The 22,987-nt window shown below is 51.6% G+C and overlaps 3 protein-coding genes and 1 long non-coding RNA gene across 5 annotated transcripts; 2 read left to right on the top strand and 2 right to left on the bottom strand.

The window, feature by feature from the left end:
- The first annotated feature begins 6,777 nt into the window (after positions 1-6,777).
- Positions 6,778-9,035, top strand: LOC138102378 (platelet glycoprotein Ib alpha chain-like). Its single transcript, XM_069000078.1, has one exon. It carries the CDS (start codon positions 6,778-6,780, stop codon positions 8,923-8,925), a length of 2,148 nt encoding a protein of 715 aa, XP_068856179.1. The 3' UTR covers positions 8,926-9,035.
- Positions 9,036-11,959: 2,924 nt separating this feature from the next.
- On the bottom strand, positions 11,960-16,527 carry LOC138102377 (kelch-like protein 33). Of its 2 annotated transcripts, none has more exons than XM_069000077.1 (5): positions 16,511-16,527; positions 15,178-15,705; positions 13,990-14,923; positions 13,396-13,566; positions 11,960-12,834 (listed from the first exon to the last, which is right to left on the bottom strand). In XM_069000077.1, the coding sequence occupies exons 2-5, from the start codon at positions 15,698-15,700 to the stop codon at positions 12,258-12,260; spliced, it is 2,205 nt and encodes a 734-aa protein (XP_068856178.1). In that variant the 5' UTR covers positions 15,701-15,705; positions 16,511-16,527; the 3' UTR covers positions 11,960-12,257. The 2 variants fall into 2 exon arrangements, with proteins under 2 accessions (XP_068856178.1, XP_068856176.1); XM_069000075.1 differs by having other exon boundaries at positions 16,409-16,522.
- A 148-nt stretch (positions 16,528-16,675) lies between these two features.
- Positions 16,676-18,259, top strand: LOC138102374 (uncharacterized). Its single transcript, XR_011147412.1, has 2 exons — positions 16,676-16,833; positions 17,450-18,259. It is a non-coding gene; the product is annotated as an uncharacterized lncRNA (long non-coding RNA).
- Positions 18,260-19,555: 1,296 nt separating this feature from the next.
- LOC138102375 (NADH dehydrogenase [ubiquinone] 1 alpha subcomplex subunit 11-like) lies at positions 19,556-22,929 on the bottom strand. Its single transcript, XM_069000073.1, has 4 exons — positions 22,821-22,929; positions 22,643-22,735; positions 20,669-20,791; positions 19,556-19,745 (listed from the first exon to the last, which is right to left on the bottom strand). The coding sequence occupies exons 1-4, from the start codon at positions 22,900-22,902 to the stop codon at positions 19,633-19,635; spliced, it is 411 nt and encodes a 136-aa protein (XP_068856174.1). The 5' UTR covers positions 22,903-22,929; the 3' UTR covers positions 19,556-19,632.
- Between the last annotated feature and the right edge of the window lie 58 nt (positions 22,930-22,987).

Here is a 22,987-nt window from a genome sequence, read left to right as displayed (position 1 = left end):
AGGAAAATGGTGTCAAAAGTGTCAGGAAAATCCACAAACGCCAGAGGTTTATGTCCCAAAAGGAGACAAGAGTCCTGCAACTGTATTCGAATAAAGGGAGAGAGTGCACTGGGGCACACGCCCGCGGGGTTTTTTCTCTCTCCAGGTCTCGGAGGGCGCAGCCTCCTTTTATCCTGAACTCCCGGCCGCAGGTTGCTCTCTTCCTTTCCCCGCTGGCTGAGGTACCAGGAAGGTGCAGCCTTCCCGAACCGCCTACCACAGTCCCCCTTGAACCTGGCATTTTATCCCAAAGTTCAGAAGTTCAGGCCTGTGCAGACCCACGTGTCTGTTTCAGGAGCCGAGCTCCCTGGGCTCTGTAACAAACCTGCTGCTTGAAGTCAGTAGCGACATTAAGACCCCCTCCAAAGATGTTAGCACCAAATTGTTTGCAAAGACATGAGCTTTTTTCTCAAAAGTCAGTAAAGGAGAGTCACCACCTTGGCTTGAAAGGAATGAGAAGGAGGTGTCTTTACAAACTGTGGGCCTGATGGTAGATAAAGCCAGGTATTGAGAGATGAAAGAAGCAATGGGAGAAACCATAAATTCCATAGGAATTCCATTAATTGACACAGACTGTTACTCACTCAAGACCATGCTAAATCCCTGGATTTAGAGAAAAAGAACAGAGACACAAGGAAAATAAGGGGCGGGGGGAGTATACATTAGAAGAGGGTCTGTATTAGGCGATTTGGGGAGTCTGTACTTCTCAAGTACCTCAGCCAATGGGGAAAGAGAGGGGGAAATGCGGTTGGGAAATTAGGATAAAAAGGAGGCTGCATCCTCTAACAATTTGAGAGACCCCATGAGAAATGCCCATGGGCTCTCCCTTTATTCAAATAAAGTTACAGGACCCCTCTGCCTCCTTTTTGGACAGAAAGCTCTGGTGTTTGTGGATTAATTTTCCTGACAGGCTTAAGTTGCTTTTGATTCTGTTAGGCTGCAAAACCAGTAGAACACCAACTTTGTGAATTTCCAGAGGCAGTGGATCTGGCTGGCGCTCCATCTCTTGACTGCAGATGTGCTGACAACCTGGAATAAGTTCTGGGGTGTTTCCTGACAGCACCCAGAATTATCCAGGGGGTTCCCATTAGACACAAAACTTAAAATGTCTTTTAAAAATATAAGAGAGCTCAGTGGTGGGTGGAAACTGGAATGGACAGTGCCCTTCTGTGGAGGCCATGGCAGTGGTCTCCATGAAGGTGCTGGACAAGTATGCATTATCCTTTCTGCCTGTGGGTGTACTCTCATCCTTCTTTTGTGCTCCCTCAGTACACATCTGATACTGGGCTGGTGAGTTTTTGGGGTACTGTTCCAAGGAAAGCTCAAAATTGGGCTGTCCTCAGCCAGACTTACAGTATCTTTCAGACGAGGAATGGGACTATTCCAGGCAGAGAGGAATAACAAGATTCAAACTCTGTTTTGTTTAAGACCATCGTGTGAAAATATGCAGTTGAAAACTCCCTTTGATTTCAGGGCTCTCCCCTAGTCTGAATCTTGCAGCATTTTTTGTTGAGACATAGAAATGAAATGGGGAAATCAGATCATCCTTATCCACAGCTCAAGGTGAGCAGACAAAATCTCTGGGGGTATATTGTTTTTTTAAACATGTTTCAGCATTGGAGGAGCTGTGCACAGCAAATGCCTGCCGGTGCCTGGGGCTTGGCCAGTGTCATCTGGCAGGATAAAAGGAGCAAGAGGTTACCATGGGGACTGGTTATCACTCTGTTGGGGTTCCTGTTTCCCTGCATGCTGCTGGAGGCAAATGCCCTTTCTGGACAATCCCTCTACCTCAAGATGCCCTGATTTTACTCATTGGGTTTATTTTCCTCTTTTAGGGAAGGAATGTGAAGGAAAGAGAAAAATCCTTTAGGGATAAAACATGCCAAGGGTTTTACAAGAGTGCTAAAACAAATGTGCTGACCCATCTGTGTGCCCAGATTGCTGACATTTGAAGGTCAGGATCATTTGAAAGATCACTTGAAGGGCCTCAACTAATTAGGGGGATGTATCTGTAGACACTTTTTGTTATCTCTTACAGCAGTGGCCAGATTAATTTCTAGCTGGGCTTTCACCTTTCTAACTTTCTTTTTTGCATAACTTCACAACATCCTCGTAGCCCTACTGAGTTCTCTGCCTTTTCTTTCAGAGGTGATAAACTCTCTTTTTCTCCCTGAGTTCCAGCCAAATTTCTCTATTCAGTCAGGCCAGTGTCTTCCCTGCCAGCCCTGCATCTACACTGGCATCTGACATGGCATCTGATATAGCATCTGCATTTTCAGTGGGGTCTGTAATGGTATCTTTATCTGCAATGATACCTCTGCAGTGGGTATCCTCCTCTGCAATAGAGTCTGCTATGGTAACTTAACCTTCAATACTACCTACATCTGCAATGTTATCTGCACTGGAGCGTTGGACACAAGAAGTGCTACGTATAGCATTCCATATGCAGACAGCATTGCAGATCCTGTCGCATGTGTCGATAGCATTGCACAATTCTGTGGAGCCAGCAACATTTTTACATTGTACACATACAGCACACCAGGACTCAGCACTGCTCAGGCCAAATATACACAATACCACACCATGCATGGATGGTGTTTGCCTCCCTCCACATCCACATTCCCCTCTTCTGTAGTACAGGAGAGATATCAACCAGGAGGGGATGCTGCTGCAGGGGAAGGGTGCACAAGCATTCACTGCCCAGGGAGATGCTAAGGGCACAAAGCAGCTCAGCCTGGGCAGAAGGCTCCAGGGCTTGACACAGCCCACCAGGACTGTGTGGGACTTCAGACAGGCTCTTTTTCCTGGTAGATGGCAGGAGGAGACACCATAGACCACAGTGGAGAGGAGAGACCCAGCAATGCCCTTCCAGCCTGCTTCTGGCCTAGCAGCAGCTGCAGCTGAAATGATCACTAGAATACACAGTGCATACTGCATTTGTTGAACAGGCCCAAAAGAAATCCATTCATTGGCTCTAACACTCAAGCAGTTTCAACATGGACCTGGCTACAGCCTTCCTCTACTCTCTTGCAAAAGAGGATAAGGAGCCACCAACAAACTGCAGTGGAGCCAGTGTTTGTATCTCTAGACCCCATCGGAGAACACACTCTGCACTTGCTTTTGGCAGTGACACCACTGCTTCAGCAGTGGGCAAACAGATGTGAGCCAGGCAATATATAAAACAGAAAAAACAGGGGCAAGCCAATGTGACTTGTCAGCAAGCTCTGCTATCCTTGTGTTACTAAATCCCCCAGCATGGTCAGGATAAATAAACCCCTCTTACACGTCTTTTTAGTGTTTAGTCTTTTCAGTGTTAACAAGTAAGGCATTGCTTTATCCTTGGTCTGGAGGTGTGTGTATGGCCAACAAAATTCCAGCCTTCATACAGACGTAGATACAAAACTTTTTCACTTATTTATACCTTGTTAGCAAACAAAGAAATTAATGTTCATTGGTTCTAAATTACATAACTCATCTTCTATTGGCTGTTGATTTCTTGCTTCTTATGCTAATTAGTCCATATTTTTAGTCTTTTTAGTATCTTTTTCCTCCAGTAGGGACTTTCCAACACATATGAGTCTTTGTTAGTCTCCTCTTTATCTTCTGGTTTCTGCAAAAGGTCCTTGTCGTCCATACATTCTGCATTTGTTGTGGATTTTTCTGTCACCCCAGGACAGCTTTCTAGATGTCCAGCTTCAACAATACATCTCTCTCCCAGGCTTTTTTCGTTGAAGCGTATCAGAGTTAGTTTAGCAAAACGTAAAATTTCAGTTATTTTCCCAAGCTGTGTTCCCATAAAAGGAGCATATGACAACTTTGCTCAGTGCTGGCTAAAAGTGATTTAAGACTAACACACTACTTATAAATTACATACTTGTTATGATTAATTTTTTTAATAATTAGAAGTTAATTAAAACCATTAATTTTAAAATTAGAAAAGTTATATAATTTCCAGCAATTGGGTCTAGGAAATGGAGCAGCCAGAGCACACAGGTGTATTTGACTGTAGAAATTAAAAGTAAAAAGAAGCAAAAAAGCCTGGGGAATCAGCAATTCAAGTTAAAATGACACCTCCTGTCTCAATCCACTAAGACCCTGTCCGTGTTTTCTTTGTTTGGACAAGGGAGAATGAAAAAAAGAAAATAAATTTAAAAGAGGGCAAGAATATTATTAAGAACCATTTATATTCCAAGATTAAGTAACTCATGTCTTGTAGACAAACACAGATGCCATTGCAATTACTGTTGTAAATGTAGGTATCATTTTGGACTCCATTTCTTCTGCAGGTACCATTATAGATTAAGATTCCATGGCAGAGGGAAATGCCTCTGCAGATGAGTACCCCAATGCAGTTGTCATTGCACATACCATTCATAACTTGCACCTAAGCTCTGTCTTCCAGCAACCAGGCATGTTGTGTGACCATCTGCACAGGCTGAAGACATTCCTCCTACCTGACTCCCAAGGCAGAATGGTGGACACTCCTTTGAGAGCAAAGCCTGCAACTCCAACGTGGACATCTGTGCCATCTGCCCTGGCTACTGCCAATGCCTCCATCCAGATAGAGCTGCCAAATCGAGAGGCTGCAGTGCAGATCTCTCACTGCAGGAAGTGACTGAATCTTTCTCTAGGGCAGGGACAGGCAGCAGACCTACCTGCAAAAGGTGTGCCCAGGTGGAGGACCACCTGTGACAAGCAGCTGAGAAAGGCAAGAGGCAGTGAGACAGCTGTATAGTATCAGGGAGTCTGAGAAGGAGTTCTTTCCCAGGAAGGAGAAAGTCTGCTTGTTCCAAGCACAGTTTGCAGTAGACCCACAGCCCAAAGCCAAACAGCAAGAGACTCTCCCAGTGACACACATAGAAGGGAAGAGGACCAAGAGAACACACACAGAAAGGAGGAGGGCCAATGTGGAAGAATGGAAACTTGGAACAGCAAGGACTTACAGGAAGAACAGTCTTCCCCCAAAGCCAGAGGTGGTCTTGCAGAACCTTTCCAGAAGACAGAGGTGCCCTTGCAGAACCTTTCAGTGGTCTGCAGGAAAGACCCAGCAGAAGAGGCACTGGAGGTAAGGCAGCCCCATCTACTCTCCATATAACAACCAGTAAGGCAGCATAAACTGCTCCCCATATAACAATCTGCACAACTAAGAGGGTAATAGTAGGAGGAAACTCTTCTGAGAGGTATGGAGGCGCTATTTAGTGGCCTGTTGCATTCTGTGGATTATGCTGCTTACCATGGACTCATATCAGAGATGTCACTGAGAGACTACCATGCCTTGTCCGTCCACCATTACCTGCTGCTGTTATTTCATGTGGGTGCCAGTGGCAGTCAAGAGCAGTCTGAGCAGCATCAGGAAGGATTACAGAGCCCTGGGAGCAGCAGTAGCTGCTGACTTTGGAGCACCGGTAGTTTTTTCATCAATCTTCCTGGTAAAAGAAAAGGGGTTTGAAAGTAGAATCTGGGGAATCAACAAATGGTTACAGGACTGGTGCCACAGCCAGGGGTTTGGCTACTTAGACCCATGGACTTGCTTTGAACAACCTGGTCTATTGGGGGTAGATGGAGTCCATCTGTCAGAAAAGTCAACAAGCATCTTCACTCACAGGCTTGTCAAGCTGGAAAAGAGGGCCTTAAACTACAGTTGCTCGGGGAGGAGAGCCTCAGTCCATCCCACTCCTATCACAGACAGCAAGAGATGTCCTGAGCCTCAAGGCATCCTGGTCCAGATGGGACTGCATCCAGATGCAAGGGCTTCTCCGGCATCATGGGCATAGAGTCATTTTACTACCACCTCAGCCCCTTCTCAGAAGCTGTGGCCAATGTTCCTGCCCATTTCCTCTCCAGAAGCCAAAGGAATTATTTTCTGCAAGCGCTCCTGCAAATCCTAACTGGCTTGAGCAGCAGAACAAGCAGGATCCAGTGCAGGCTGCAGTGGGCCTCAACCATTTGCTGCTGGGGCAATGCCTGCTGATCCTCGTCGACATTTTGCAAAGAGAGATAGTGATGTGACAGTGCAGCCAAAGCGAGGGCTGTGCGAAAGGACAGGAGATAGGCTTGGCTGCTCAGGAAACCACAGCTCCCTTCCCACAGCTGCGGGTGCTGATAGAGGGCTGAGCAGCTCCCCGCTAGCGTTGTCCCAAAGCACTGCCTGGGCTGTGAGCAGGAGGAGGCAGAGCAGCAGGAGAGAAAACGCTGGAAGTTTCACAGGTGAGTCACAGTGTTCACAGGGGCCTGGATGTTCATGGAAGCCACATCTGTGCACGGGAAGTTCCTTTCACATGATTCATGCTCCTGCCCTCCAAATCTAGCAGAGGGCTCAGCTGGTGTTGGGTAAGAGCATATTCAGGGAGATTCTTCCAGCACACAATTTGTCTGGGTTGAGCTGGGAGCTGGGTGGGGGTACACTGGGACACAAACACTGCGGAGGGATGGCTTTTACAGTGGTGAGGGCAGCAATGCTGCTCCAGGGGAGAAGGCGTTGCTGTGAAGGGGCCCATGAGTCAGGTTCTCCCCACTATGGAAGAGAACAAGGTGAGAAAAAGGGCCAAGATCGCAGTAGGTGTGGGATTCATCCCTCTCTTCCCCCATCTCAGGGAGGAGCTGCAGAGCTCAGAGGGTGCCAGAGGGTCTGGCAGGGGATGCCAGTTCTGCTGCAAATGGTGCTTGTGCAGGAAGAAGGCAATGTGTAGGTGCATGCCTGCCTGCACCCACACCCCTCGGTTCTCCCCCCTCCAGGCCATGCAGGTTCCTGTCCTGACCCTGGTCACTCTCCTGGCCCTGCTGCCCCCAGCCCAGCCCTGCCCCTCAGAGATGAACAAGGTCAAGGACCTCCTGGAGGTGAACTGCACAGGGCAGGCTCTCCGCGCAGTGCCCCCAGACCTGCCTAAGGACACAGGCATCCTGCTGCTCAGCGACAATTGCCTGGAGTCCCTCTCCACCTCCGCCTTCCTGCCCCTCACCCGGCTTCAGGACGTCGACCTGGCCAAAAATGGGCTGGTGGCTCTGTACACTGGGGCCCTGCTGCCATCCCTGAAGGAGCTGATCCTCTCCCACAACGCACTGGGGGTCCTTCCTGTCCTGGAGGGCCTGCCTGCGCTTACCCACCTGGCTGTGGCCCACAACAGCCTGGAGACGCTGGCCCCGAAGGCTTTCCACACAGTGCCACAGCTGCAGGACCTGGACTTGCGAGGGAACAAGATGCAGCAGCTTCCCCGGGAGGCCTTTGCAGGGCTGAAGGCACTCAAGGAGTTGGACCTCTCAGACAACCTCCTGAAGGAGCTACCCGTGGAATTGCTGCAGGACCTGCAGATGTTGGAGACCCTCTGGCTCTCAGGGAACCAGCTGCAGACCCTGCCCATTGACTTCTTCCCAAAGGGGCGCCTCTTCATGTATGTTTTCCTCACTGAGAACCCCTGGCATTGCAACTGTGACGTGCACTACCTCCAGACCTGGATCCGGCAGAATGCTGATGTTGTTTATCAGCCAAAGCGGGGCCTGGAGGAAACAAAGGTGGAGGTCGCACCCGAGAAGGTACTGTGCCACAGCCCTGCTGAGCATAGGCAGAAGCCCATCATTCACCTCAAGCTCAACTGCAGCATTGTGGGGGATGTGGATGAGGAAGGAGGGGATGAATATAATTATGGGGAAGAAACAACAGAGAAAGCTACCATGACCACCTTCCCCCCACATCCATTCATCTCCAAAGAGCACACTACCATGCCCTATGCTGTTACCTCACCTTACCTCCCTACCCTCACTACCAAAACACCTCCCCTCACCAGACCTTCCTTCAGCACTCCTTGTACCTCCACCCTTTGCCCAAGCACTTTGCTTGTGGTGCTGACAAGCATCAGAGCTCCCAGCACCACCACTCCTGTACCAGCCAGTCCCACCATGACACCCACACAGACCCCCAGCACTGCCACCATTCTCACTGATACTACCATTGTCACCCTGCAGAGATCTGCCACCCTTGACTCTGCCACCTCACCACCAACCACTATGAGCAGCAGCCCTGCTAGCACCAGTGGCCATCCCCAAACCACCCTTGCTACCAGCACAACCTATGCCAGTCTCATGGGGTCCACCGGCACATTTCCCACCACTTCCACAGCAGTGCCTTCTACCGCCATGCTAGAGGCCTCTTCCATTGTCAGACCTCCATCTCCTCCTCTGATGTCAGCCAACACCATGCTTTCCACTCATGTCCCAACACTACCACCTCCCCTGGACACCACACCCTTCACCCATCCTGCATGTTCCCCCCTATCTTCTCCTCCTCCTTTCTGCCCGTGCTCCATCCCAGGACGGGCTGTACCCGTGCTGCGTTTGCAGGCAGGTGGGGAGGGTCCACAGTGGGGGCAGTGGGTGCTGAGGCACTGCTGCCTGTTGCACTGGGTGCTCTACCTGGCTTCCTTGGCTCTGCTGCTCCTGACCATGCTGGCTCTAGCAGGTTGGCTGGCATGGATGTGTCTGCTGAGACAACCCTCTTGGCACCAGTCCCTGCAGACCCAAGAGGTGCAGTATCCACTGCTGGAATGGAGGGAGTCAACAGGAAGCCCTATGATCCATCTCAGCAGCTTCAAAATCCCCCTCCAGCGCCCCACATTCTGTACAATCAAGGAAGTGGAATTGTGTCCTGAGGTTACCTACTGCACAGTTAAAGATCTGGGGATACAGCACAGTCCTCCTGCAAGTTACTCCTTTTGCACCACAAAGGAGTTGTGGGTTCACCACAGTCCTCTGCACACATCAATCAAGCCTTCCTCCAGGAAGCTGATGGTCACAGACCTTGGATTCCAGAGGACCCCATCTGCTTACAGCCTGGACAGGGGTGTTGAGGCCATCGGTGATGTCAGAGTGAAATATGCGGGTAACACTATGTAAATGTTTCTGTACACTCAGAGAAAGAGATCGAGAGTCATGGCTCTGCTTCACATGCCTTATTTTACAAGGGAAAGATCTACTTACCTAGGGGAAGCCATCCAGCTCCTTGCTCTAGTATTCTCCAACCACCTGAGATTTCCAGGGCTAAAATAATTACTTGGGTATTTGGCAGAGGAAGATAATGTCCTAAACTGGTCAGTGATAGTCTGGGGCTGCCACTGCCTGGTTTTGGAGTGAGTGAGGGCAAGCAGAACTTACATTGTGCTCTGTCGCAACTGCTTCTGTTCACATGATGCACACAAAGATGCAATACACTTTCCACTCAGTGCCAGGTTCTTAATCACATAATAAATATTCTATGCCTGAATTTCAAAGGGGTGCTGGTTTAATTTCATTGGACCTGCCACAGTCCTGGCAGGGCACAGTGAATGAGAAATTTGTCTTCAGTATATGGAGTAGTGAAGACAGAGAAGAAAAGTCCATGGAATCCCAGAATCCTAGAATATCCTGAGTTGGCAGGGACCCCTGAGGATCAAGTCCCATTCCTGGCCCTGCACAGACACCCCAGCAATCCCACCCTGTGCCTGAGAGCATTGTCTAAATGCTCATGGAGCTCTGGCAGCCTTGGAGCTGTGCCATTCCCTGAGGAGACTGCTCATTTCCTGACCACCCTCTGGGGGAAGAACTTTTTCCTAATATTCATCCGTTGGGATGCCCCCATAACACAGGTCCAGCCGTCCCTGGGGTCCTGTCTCTGGTCCCAGAGAGCAGAGATCAGAGCTGCCCCTCTGCCTCCCTTCAGGGGAGGTCTCCCTGATGAGTACTCTAGGCTGAATTGTCTCCCTCAATGTACTCTAGGCTAAATAAGGCAAGTGCCGTCAACTGCTACTCAAACCCTACCGCTTTACACCCCTCCCCATCTCTGCAGCCTCTTCTGGATACTCCTTTGTTGCTACGACCCAGCCCACTGCGGGGCTGGGGCTGTGTAATGCCAATCAATCCCAGCCCCTCCCCTGGATCGAGTTTCCCCAAGAGGCAGACTCAGAGGTCGAGGGGCGGTTCAGAAGCCTAAGCTGCACCCCCTGGGCAGTGCCCGGGTCCAAGCCACCTCCCCCGGTTCGGGAAAATTCTCGGTTACTCGGTTGTTCACTGGTTCTCTGTTATAACTCCCACCTCTCGGTTTACCCCGGTGGTTCTTGTTCAATTGTATCCTCCCCCTGGCTTGTAACTCATTGGTTGTTTTTCCCTTTCCCCGCGGTTTTCAAACTCCCTATAAAACTGAGGACGAGCCTCGGGGAGGAGGGAAGGGAATCCCATCGCATTCCATCCCTTCCGAGTTTGTTCGGGTTGTGAAACTGCTAACAATAAACCTGTTAGAAGCCAGACCCGAACAGCCTCTCTCTTCCTTTGTCTCCCAACTAACGTGAGCCGATAGCATCAGCTCCTGCCGTGTCTCCTCTGCACAGAAGCCAGCGAGCTCAGCCAGCAGCACTTTTCCTGATGTCAAAGTCGCTTCTGCGACGCACAGAAGTAACGCAGCTGGACTCTCTGTGACCGAGGGCACGCCAGAGCTCGTGCAGCGAGCACAGAACTGCGTTACTCTTTAATAGCTTTAGATCCTTCTTGTATTTTGGCATCCAAAACTGCACACTTATACGCCTATTCCTGACTTTTGCCCCAAGTGTGCGCTTCTTCCCTGTGGTACGGAATCACATGGGAAAAGCATCCCACTGGCAGGTAATAAGGAAAGTGCAAGTGTTGATGCCTCTGCATGACCAGTTATGGGATGGCTGGATACTGGGGAGTAGGGTGGGAGGCTTTGAAGGGCAACGGATGTGACTTGTAAGGGATTACACTGGGGCAAAGCACTCAGGAGCTGGCCAAACTTTGTGACTACTTGTCTAGATGTCACTCAAACATTTTGGGAGGTGTAAGAAGCAGACAACAGTCACCATTGGTGGGGGTTGAATGGCTCGCCCCAGCAGTGGTGCATAAATGCAGCAGCTGGATCCTATGAATCACTTTTCCAGCCTGAAATGCGGTTCCAGTTCTAATTGTCCCAAGTGTGTTGTCAAACTACTGAGTCAGCATGGCCTTCTGCCAGGTTGACTACTGGGTTCACAGGTGGGAACGTGTGCCTGTGCTTGGCCAGCATGAGTGTGTCTGCTGGTGAAGGTCTGGTGTGCAAGTGTGTCCATGGACATACTGCGTTTGTAAGCGGGCACTTGTCCATCTGTTGGTGCTGTCCTCTTACCACACCATCCTTTCTATCCTTGTTTCCTGGGACAGCGATGAGGCAAGCAGCTCCAGTGCTGGCACAGTCTGAAGGCCCCAACAGTGGGGGGCAGACATCTGGGGAGCAGAGCTGTGGAAGAAGATCTGTGTATCTTGGTGGACAGAAAGGTGAACACGGTCCAGCAGTGCACCTGGCAGCAAAGGGAGGGCAACAAAACCTGGACTGGGTTAACAGAGACAGGGCCAGCAGGCCAAGGGAAGTGATTATCCCCTTCTCTTCAGAACTCATTAGACTACAGTTTTTCACCTTCCTCTGCACATCTGAAGCCACCCAGTTCCCTCCCCACAGGCACTACTGGTACCCCAGTATTTCTCAGAATCCCGTTACCTTTGCCTCTCCTTTCAACTCCTCCCTGGAATTCTCCCACTTCTCCACAGAACAAGCTCTCCAGGTCACTCCAGGAATCCAAGACCTCTCAAAACCACCTAGGAACCCCAAAGCCCCCAGGACCCCCTATTGTACTCTATCAACCCCATCAACCCGCCCAAATCCTGGCACTCCCAGGACTCTATTCCCTCAGGATCCCCTATGCACCCCAAGATCCCTCTCAGTCCTGAGACACACACATACACCCTCGTGCCCAGTGAACACAGGCACACAGAGCCCCAGTGCCCAGCACCACCCATCCAGGACACCCAGGTCACTGCCCTCCTGCTCTCCTCCTGTTCCTTGTGAGAAGCACCTGGATGTCTGGGTTTCCCACCAGAAACAACAAGACCCAGACAGACAATTCAGGAAGCATTTTTATTCAACCCAGGTGTGGGGGGAAATTGGGGGATTCCCAGCTCCCAGTGAAGGGCTCAGACAAAGAAGACTGAGTATTCCTGGAGGCACAGTGCTACAGTGTAGGAAATCTCTATGTTCCACAGGTTCACTACAGTCTAGGTCATGTACCTTGAGGGTGAAGGGTTGCTGGAAACCACAGGAGGAACCCACTCTGGGAGAGGGGTCTGGACACTTTTGTCCCATAGAGGTACCCATGGATGCTACCTGGGTATCCCAGCATGGGGTGCAGAGTTTTTAAGCTAAGTATACCCTAGGTATTATTGGGAGTTTCAGTTGATCTCAAGGAGTCCTTAAGGCAGCTGGGGCCACGCAAGGCAGGGGGTAAAGTGAGAACACAGGCTTGTAGGTCAGTATAGGCATGGGGCAAGGTGCCCCGGGTGATCCAGCGCCGGGTACCCGGCTGGTAGGCATGGATCAAGTGCGTGTCCTGGTAGGTCTCATGACTGTACCCTCCCAGTACAAGCAGTTCCCCTCCCAGTACAGCTGCACCCCCAACTACATGTGCACGGGGCAGGGGGCTGAGGAGGACCCAGATGTTCTGCTTGGGGCTGTAGACCTCAAAAGTCAGCTGGTCCCTGTAGCCAGTCTGCCCAGCCCGCTGACACAGGCCCCCAGCCACGTAGAGCTGCCCACCCGCCTCCTCCATGATGTGGCCAGCTCGCTGGCCATTCATGGGTGCCAGGAGTGTGACAGGTGCACCTGGGACATAGCGGAGCAAGGATGCCTGACACTGGTATGCTTCATCACACCCACCCGACACGTAGAGCTCACCATCCAGGGCACATGCCGCGTGCCCACACAGAGCCATTGGCAGGGGCTGGCACCTCCTAGGCAAGGAGAGAGGGAGGGGCGAAGGACAGGTTAAGCAGGGCTATCCTGCAGTGATTGACTACCCAGGGGTTCCCTGGGGTGCCGCTGGCTTCATTAACCACTCAGCAGGCAACACTTGCCAACACCCAACAAGCCCCAGTGGACAACATCAGCTGACACAGAATGGATACCCCAGGGGCATCACTGTTCAACACTTTGTAGTCACCGCACCATTGGTCAACCGCAGTGGGCTCCCTCAATGGACAACATTGGCCATCACCCTATGAACATTCTGCCAATGAGAGGAATCAAACTATTTGTCTCATTGGCAGATGGCCAACAAGACTTGCAATGAACACACTACTGGCCAAAAACTCGCCACCCACAAGGAAACACTGGCCATCACGCAGTCCACAAGGGACATGGTTGTTCAACAACCAGTAGACCTCTCCCAAATACCACTGCAGGTCCATCCTCCACTGGAGGCTTAGTGACCCAAAGCACTCAGTGGGCACCTTGGTCAAGGCAAGGGGCTCTTAGAGAAAAGGGGAACTAGGCATCTGCTGGAGCAGCCTCACCTCCAGGTGTCATTGGCCAGGTCGTAGCACTCCACAGTATCTGTGCAGTAGAGCTCCCCTGAGGTACCCCCCAGGGCATAGATGAAATTCCCAAGTGCCACAGCAGCGAAGTAGCTCCGTCCACACGTCATACTGGCCAGACGCTCCCAGGAATCATCCATAGGCTGGTACCTGGGTTTGAGAGGCAAAGGGCAAGAGACTACCTGTTACCTACAACATCATGAGCTGATGTTGGCACCGCTGAGGGGAACAACCCACCTACAACCTGCCAGTCCCAGAATGCCTTGGGGTCACATGGTCACCTTGCATGGGAATATCCTCTCCTTCTGGACAATACCAAACCCATAATGACCTGCGGCATCTCCAGATAGAAGCCTCCCGCTCCTACTCCCAAAAAGCCTGTAACACCCCAGAGTAAGAGGGCACCTCTGAGTCCTACACCTAACCCATCCCAGAATGTCTTAGGGCCACTTGACCAGCTTCAATGCCACAATGTCTTGGATCCATGGGGCAGCTCTAGCTCTACCAACACCTCCTCTGATCCCACAATGTTCTGGTGCCACATGGGAACTCTAAGTCCTCTGTAGCTCTCACCTGTAGACACTGGCTAGGGTGTCATGGATCCCGTAGTAGTGCTTTCCACCCAGGATGTAGAGGTTGTTGCCCACCACAGTTACAGCATGACGGAAGCGTGGGCCATCAGGAAAGTGTCCCAGTTCCCTCCACTCAACCTGCTTCACCAGCCCCACAGCACTGAGGTAGCGGTCTGCAAACCAGAGGTGTCTGCTGGGCTTCCGGGCAGTCAGGTTGGCCTTTACTTTGTCTCCACCACAAACCACCAACACCTCTTGCAAGGAACGTACCCGGCACGGCAGCTGGGCCATGGGGGCGAAACTTGCTACCATGAGCTCACGAACGACCTTTGGGTCAGCTACCCCTGCAGTCACAGATGGGACCTTCTTCAGCTCCAGGCTGGACATGAGGGCAAAGCGAACAGATGACAGGATCTCTTTGGCTAGATCCTCCTGGCCATCTCCATTGGCCATAAGCCACCGAGATGCTGCTTCCAAGGCTTCCAGTTCGTGGAGGACATTGAGACCATCAGAGCGGAGGAGGCGGATGAGAAGGTGTGCAGGAAGATCCAAGAAGGCTGGTGTAATCACCACACAGGGGAAGGTGGCCAAGATGTAGTTCTCTGCTACATGGACCACCTCATCCAGCCCATAGGCCACAGCAAAGGCCAGCACATCAGGGCCAGTTTCTGGGGTGAGGCCATGGGTGAAAACATCCAGGCAGAGAGTGAGGAGCCCCCAGGCCTGGTAGCGCAGGGAGGTCTCAGCTGCCTCCAAGACCATGGGCCATGGCCCTGCTACAGCTCCTGTGTAGGCAAAGGAGAGGAGGAGACGCAGCTCGGCTGGGGACAGCCCCGTGACCAGCGGGTCGGCAGGGTTGTGGGTGGCCTCCCGCATGGGGCAGGTGAAAAGGGCCCGGAAGAAGTCACAGGAGCAGCTCAGGGCCAGTCGCTGAACTAGGAGGAAGGAGGAATAATGGTGGGAGACAGCAGGGAACCCTCTGCACTGTGCAGCCCCCAGAACTCACGTGTCCTGGCCCCATGCCCATCAAAGCCCCAGCTCTGTCAAGGGGAGCAGCCCTGAGGGCACCTCTAGAGCGTGATATGCACCTGGAGCTGCAGCCTTATCATCCCCACCAGAGGACTTGGCTGTCCCAGAGCGCTCTGTCCACTCCTCAGCCCCTCATGGAGGACCCCCACCCCCTGCTCACCTGGGATGACCTCATTCCCTGCCTGGAGCTGGAGGTCACAGCCCACACCATTGGCATGGAGCTGCTCCATGGCTCTTAGCGTCTCCCACTGCTCCTCCAGGGGCTCAGGACCTTCTTCCTGGTGGTCAATCTCCAGACGCAGGGCACAGGCGGTCACCAGCCGGGGGGCACCCAGGGCCCGGGCAGCCTCCTCCACCTCTTTCGCCCGGCCATGGGGCACAATTCCCCCATAGGCAAAGGTGAGCACAGCCCGCCAGCCCCACAGTGTGGCCCCAGGTGGCAAGGGCACATGGGGTGGGGGATCTTGGCGGAGTTGTCTGGTCCTGCTCTCCAGGAAGCGGTAGAAGAAGGAGCTGATGGAGGCCAGGACCACAGCATGGGCCATGTCACTCTCTGGGCCCACGGTCACATCCACCAGCTGTCCTGTGGTGCGGAAGTGGTCAGCCATGGCCAGGAAGTGTCCAGCGTGAGCCCGATCCTGCAGGCTCCACTGGTCTGGGGCTGGCCCCTCTGCAACCCACATCTTGCCTGTGGGAACACATGGAGCAGGGTGTCAGGGTGCTGTCTCCACAGCTGGAGCTTCTGGCCCATGGCTGGAGTACTGGCTGGGGACATGGGATCTTGCTGCTGGCACTGCCACATAGCACTGGATCCACCACCAAAGCCTTTACCCCACAGCCAGCGACACCAGGCTCTGCTACTGCTCCATTACTAAATTTGATGCCTCTTGGCAAAACCGCAGCTCCATAGGTGAGAACAGCCCATTTCACTGCCCCACTGAGCCTAATCCCCTCACCTGCCTCATCTCTGAAGCCTTAGCATGAAGCTACTGACCCAGAGCCAACACTGCTGCCCCACAACCCCGTAGCTCAGGCCACTGTCACCACTCAGACCTTCAGTCCTACAGCACGCACAACCAAGCCCTTCCTCAGCCATTGCCCCATTAGCTGAAACTACTGATGGTCCAACAGCAACCAAGACACTGTCCCCCAGCAAAGCGCCCGTCACACCTGCTCAGTGCATGGCAGTGCCTGCTGTGCACTGCCTGTTGTGTGTCATGCTGCCTGTCACACATTGTGATGCATTATCCCCCTAGTTGTCTGCAATGTTGCATGTCATGCTCCCCTGCACCACAGACTGTCGAGGTGTGCTGACCCTCATGACGTTGTTGCCACCCCTTGCCCCCACCGTGTTGCTCGCTGTTTGTGCTGTGTCGCGTGTCCTCGCTCACCAAAGGCCATGCGCTTTGCAGCCCAGTGAAGCGCTTGCTGTATGCCGTGTCCTGCATTACTGCATGGTTTGTTATGCTGTGCCATGCGCTTGTCCCCCTTACCGCCTGCTGCTGCTCCACAGAACTCCTGTGACCCTCTAGGAATGTGCCCGGGTAATTATAGACCAGACAGGACACGTGGCCCCAGTCAGGAGCTGGGAGAGGCTCAGGCAGAGGGAGGTCCAGAGTCCCAAGGCTGGGGCAGTGGGGTCACTGAATTCTCTGAGGACAGGCAGCAGAGCCAGCCGAAGCTGACAGCAGCTTCTGTAAACACTGTGCTACCATGGGCAGGTTCTGCTGGGGATCCCTGGCCCCTTGGGCCCCTCTCTAAACACTGCTCTTCTCCAGATCCCAGGGTGAAGCAGAGCCCCCTCCCAAGTCCTCAGGTAGGAGACAATCCCCTGTTCCCCCACCCCCATGAGTGGGTGACAGAATGTCATGGTTTAGCATAGTTTGGGTTCTTAGTTAAAGAGGGCTCCATCAGTCATGGAAGTAATTCTTTGCAAAGAGTCGCTTACAGCTTCCTCCAGACCCGATAGAACCAATCAGCTGGCTAGTTTGAATATTGGCAACTTTTTAAAGCCACTTAAGAAGTTTGACACACATCTGTAATCCACATTTAAGAACGAACAAAGCCCGGGAAAGCTTCTCTTGCTTCCAGCTTTTGGATAGGTAACTGGGGGCCCGCGGCACGGCCCAGCAAGGCCGAGCCGGGCCCTGCTCGGCGCATCTTGGCTGAGATCTCAGCTGCTTCTGCTCGCTGGCCACCCGGCGCAGCCCTTCAGTGTGGGCCGGGCCGGCCGGGACACAGCCACCGCCGAGCCCCGCAGCTCCTGCAGGCAGCTCCGCGGCGCGGCCAGGCCGGCCCCACCCAGTGCGGCCGAAATTCATCTGAGGCCGCTGCCCGGCGAAGATCATGGGACCAACAGCGATAGGCGAATTCCAGCTGCGAGGCCCGGGTGAGATTAACCCTTTTAGTGCTGTAAGTTTCCTCCAGAACAGATGAAACCTGCAGACATCAATCCTCTCCCGAGTCAGAGAAAGAAGAAAGGTGAAGGCATGAGAAGAAAACACCATAAAGACACCTAAGTCAGTGAAGAAGGAAGAGCTGAAACCCTGAGGGAGGAGAAAGAGGAGATGCTTCAAACCTAGAAGCTGAAATTCTGTTGTAAAGCTATGGTGATGGACTGTGATACATCAGAGTACCCGCTGTAATTTCATGAAGCTTAGGGGGGGTAGAGTGTTCAGACTGCAATTGTGAGCAGAAGTACCTGTGCTGAAAAGAGCAAATGTTGAAGTAGCTGTAATTTGATGAGAAGCTTGAACAGAGATGAAAGTGATGAAGACCCTTGCTCCCAGGGAAGGAGAAGACCTCTGTTCCTAGAGATGAAGATGCTCACAGAGATAGGTGAAGAGAACCTTTGTTTCTGAACAGCTCATCCTTACAACGGTACCCCAGTAGCTCAGGACTGGACCCTCGAAAGCAGTTGTGGGAAAAGTTGTAAGTCGGGGGAAGGGCCTCTCACATGCGAGCAGAGAACCAACCCGGGTGGCTGTCTTGCTGTGACACCGGAGCCACGAGAGAACTGTTTCTTGCGGAGATGTCTCCATAGCATGAGCAAGAGAGACTCCTCACCCTAAGTGAACTGAAAAAGATTATTATAGAGGTGGTAAACTGATTGAAAATCTAAAGGGTTGTCTTTTTATGTTGTCAGTGGGAGAAGGGAGAAAGGTGGGGGGAAGTGTTCTGAAGGTTTAGTCTGACTCTTTTCTTCCTTTAGGTCTGTTAATAAACTTCTTTTATTCTTTTAAGTTTTGTGCCTGCTTTGCTTTCTCCTAATTCTTATCTCACAGAAGGAAAATAAGTAAGTAATGGATATCTTGAACCAAACCACTACACAGGTCTACCATCACCTGCTGTGCTCCTGAGCTGCAGCCCAGCCCAAAGAGCTGGGGGTCTCAGCCCCAGGAGCACATGGGGACACCAGCTCCTCAACCCAGCCTCAAGTGCCCCCAGGACCACCCCACACACACCCAGGACCCCACTGGCCCACAGAGCACCACAAACCAGAGAAACCAACCTGCCACAGCTGACTGTGTCCTTGTATCACTGTCCCTCCCTCTGCTGTCCTCTGGTGCTCCAATCTCCTTGTCTTGTCCCCTCCCCTCACACCCCATGTTCCCCTCTCCCATGCACCTGCATCCCCCATATCCACATTCCTTGTCCTGTAACTCATGCACCCATCCCCTAATGTCCCATCTCTGTCCCGCAGTGTTCCCACACGTCCAGTTAATTCTGTGCTCCCAAAGATCTTTTCACATCCTCTACAAGTCTATTTTTCAGCACTTAACCTGCTTGTGAGATTATTTTTTTCTATCTAGTTAGAATTTCCCTATCTTGTTATTTCCCACCCTTCACTGCACACCTGAGCCTGCATTTTCTGTAGGCACTAAGTTGTGAAAAATGCTATTAGATCAAATCTTGACATTTTCTCCAGGCAAAATGATCCAGTTCTTGCCTCTCTTTGTGCATTTTGTGGCTCCATGCTCTCCACCTTAGTGGGTTCGCAGGACACACTTCAGTTTGTTCATAGAAAATTCAACCAGACACAGCTATAAGCAACCTGTTCCAGCTCTCAGCTGGCATTCAGCGGTCCCTTCCAGCCCCAGATATTCCTCAATTTCAACCATGAAGCATTTAGCTCTAGACTTCCTGAAATGCTTTTTGGAGAAAGACTTCAGGCTCCCAAACACCTTCTCGTGGGCAACCCACAACTTCTTCCCTACCCCACCTTCCCCATCTTCAGCACAGAGCCAAGCACTCCTTCAGAAGCTTTGGCTCCAGACCCTCACTGATGGGCTCAGTGCAGCGTAATCCCAGTCCTTGTCAAGAAGCCCCACAGGGCCCACTCAACTTCAAGGACCTCACTGAAGCTACAGCACAGTGCTTGCACACACAATGCCGAGACATGGAGGCAAAGCAAACTGAACACAGAAATCGCAGCCAGACCAGAAGATGCCGCTTCCCCTTCAGCAGCTCCAGCTTTCTGCACCTCAGCCCAAAGGCCGGGAAACAGCCGCACGACACCACAATGTTGTGACAACTGCTGACTGGACCGAATCTTTATTACACAATGTCCTAATACAGCATTTGGAAGCCAGCTCACAGGGGTGAAAGGGGACATTTACAGCTTGGGAGGTCCTGTCAGCCTCCAGCCCTCCTGGTTACCAATCTTCATGAGAGCCGCAGTGATTCCAAACCCCAGACATGCCGTGGTGCCAGTGAGGTAACTGTGAGCTGAAGAAAACACATCAAAGCAGAAAACACCCATTAAGGCACATTAAGTCCTGTGCAGTACATCTCGTTAGACTGCCATTTTTCGTAAGTCCCTTGACCATCAGCAACATTGTCTGGCCAGAGGAACTGGAAAAGAGGCCTTTTTATAAAATTGAGTTCTCATGCTTTTAGCTTGCAATTTGAAATATCAATTTCAATAATCCACTGCCCCATTCCCTTAAGTCGGCAATCTTAAATGGCTCATTTAAATGACAAAATATAACAAATATTGTGACAAAAATAACAATCATTGCTTTGAACTCTCATCAGCTCAGCAACTAGGACAAATAACTCAGCAACTAGGACAAATAAAGATTAATTCTTTTTCACCACAATTACAACTTAAATAAATCACTCACTTCTTTAGGTTCAAGGATGAATGTCTACAGAACACAGAGCTGTGTCAGCATCTGCAGGAGCTGCTTAAGCCTTACAAGGGGCTATAGGAGCAACAGCAGCAGGACACAGCTTGTCCCTCAGACTATGTAAAGAATTCACATGGCAGATATTAGATTGTACTTCCTGTCTAAAATAAAACACACTTCTTACCAAGAAAACATGGATTTCCACAACTATATTTTTCCTATCCTGCAATTTTAAGATATAACTGGTAGCTCTTACTGGCAGTACTGAGTCACCTCTCCTTTCATTCTGTGTATCACTTCATGCTCCCTTTGGTGCCCTCCCCTCCTGTAGCCATATTTATTTTAGCAGGTCCATACAATGCCAATGAAACTGGCATGAATACAGGCTGAGATGAATCTTTACCAAAGAAGCCTGGCATCAACATTCTTTAACATTTTTCCCCAACAGAAAAGTTTCTAAAACCAGCACATTTCAATGCAGGCATTTCAATGCAGGCACATTTCAGTGTCCACAGTTACCTCTTGCTCCCAAGACAGCTCCTGCTGTGCAACCGCCTATGAAATAGTTCAAAGGATCCTCTGGTTCTTCCCGGACTTGGGCACTGAGGCAGGTACTTAAGCCAAACACAGCTCCTAGTGTAGCTGTAAACAAGAAGTAAAAAAACAAAACCAAAATCCTCAAAGACCAGAGAATTCACACTGAGCATGATTTCGATATTCACAGTGGCTACAATGGAAAACCAGGGACATCCTATCCCAACTGCTACAGTGAGGGTCAGCATCACCCAGTCCCACCCAGCTTCCCTCGGTTTCTCCCCCTGCACCACATGGATCCCACTCAGCTGTGAGCTGCACCCTCAGAGCGCCCCACACCCAGTTTGGGGGTGGGTGCCACCAAACAGCACCGCATCCTGCCAGGGTATCGGTGCAGGCCTTACGCCCTTCCCAACAAGGTGATGGGACAGCCCCTGACAGCCGGGGGTACTGCAGGGGAGCAGTGGTGTCTGTGCAGCCACCTCCCCAGCTTTGCCTGGACTCTGCACTGTAACTCAGCCATCAAGTCCCTGTGAGCCCACCTCACAGCACTGGGCAGAGCAACCCCAAGGGCTCTGCTCTCCCTGCAGACTGCTAGTCCTGACACTTTCCTCCTCTGCCTGCCTCAGGCTCACAATGATTTCTGGATAGTAGAAAAATTAACTGGGTTTGTAAATTATTCTTGTTGTAAACTGACTTTGAAATTGAATTAAGAATTTTGAATTGAACTAAGAAACTGCAAAGTAGAAGCATCCTGTCCACTGAGTTACACACCTCATGTAATACAGACTCTTGATCATGAAATGTGAAACTGTCCACCAGGCACCATCTGCAGATTTCAATTCATCTTTCTTGGGACCAATAAAAATGTCCAGGACAAAAATTTTCAATCCCTATATAAAACCAGCAGCTCCTGTTACAAACCTGTGCACATTTCAGCAGAAAATGAATTACGCTGATCCCAAAATCAGCTGAAAAGAGCACTGCAGAAACAAAACCCCCAGACCTAGGACTGCATTTCAGCTTTCCTGCTCTCCCTGCTTTGGACAAAGGCATCTGTAGGCAAAACACACAGCTTGAGGCCATGAGATGTGACCCCAGAACGGAGGACAGGATAAACCCTTCCTCAGGTGTGAAACTGGTAAGAGGGCCCAATATGCCTGTTTAGGATTAAGGGATTTATTGAAATCATAGCTGATTACACGATTCAGTCCTTTCATAACGACCTCAGCTCATTAGAGGAGATGCCAGACCCTGGTTTAGAGTCAAACTACTCAAAAACGCAGACCTGGACTGACTGTGCCCCAACTCAGAGCATCAGCACTTGGGGAGAGGCAGAGGTGGGACAAGGCATTGAATTAGACTGAAAAGGAAGAGTCTGCTAAGAGGAAAACTGCACTTGACAAGGGGCTGAGGGAGCTTCAACCACACAGCCCCCTCAGCTCCCTGCTCCTCTCTTCAGCATTCACTTTCTCTTCCTAAGACAATTCAAGACAACTGCATGGTGTCTCTTTGTCTATAACACGTAATGGGAAAACCCCCATGTTTATTTTCCTTTTGCCACCAAAACCATCGCATTGTTCTTCAGCAAATGCAGTTTATTAAATACAATGCCTAAATACATTAAGCAAAAAAATTAATTTGCTTGCACTATGTTGTTGCCCACAAACTGGGTATTCTAGAGATTAAAAAAAAAAAAAAAAAAAGTACCTTTACTCTAGATTGCAAAAAAATGACCTGCAAATCAAGAACATGTCTTTCCATGTCAGTGGTCAGTGTTCTGGCTGTTAGCCAAACAACGACCCAGGGCCGGTGGAGGACACAGCCGCCGAAACCGTGCGGGGGCAGAGGCAAGGGCAGGTGCGAGGGCGCAGCCAGACCGGGCAGAGGCGAGGCCGGCGCCCCTGCGGTGCGCGGGAGTCCCACCCACAGTTACACCGCCGGAGTGCCGGCCCTTACCCATCGTGACACTGTCCGCCGCCGCCGTCTGCAACGCGGCCAGAGCCGAGCCGGGCCGCAGCAGGATGATGCGATACGCCGCCCCGACCAGGCCTGCAACACAGCACTGCGCGTCATTGCCCGCGCCCGGGCCCCGCTCGGCCGCCCCCCCGTGTGCCCCGTTCTCCCCGATGCCCACCCGCGGCCGCGCCCACGCGCGTGGCGAGCCAGGTGCGCTGCGGGCACTGCTCGCCCTCGGGGCCGTCCCAGTAGCCCGCCATGGCGACAAGGGCACGGCCGAGCTGTCGCGAGAGGCTGCGCGGCCCCGCCCCGTGAGGGGGCCAGGCCGGGGATCGTCCCTCGGGC

The sequence above is a fragment of the Aphelocoma coerulescens genome, unplaced genomic scaffold (genome assembly GCF_041296385.1).
Source record: "Aphelocoma coerulescens isolate FSJ_1873_10779 unplaced genomic scaffold, UR_Acoe_1.0 HiC_scaffold_73, whole genome shotgun sequence".
In the NCBI taxonomy this organism is placed as follows: domain Eukaryota; kingdom Metazoa; phylum Chordata; class Aves; order Passeriformes; family Corvidae; genus Aphelocoma; species Aphelocoma coerulescens.
This window is presented reverse-complemented; position numbering and strand designations above follow the sequence as displayed.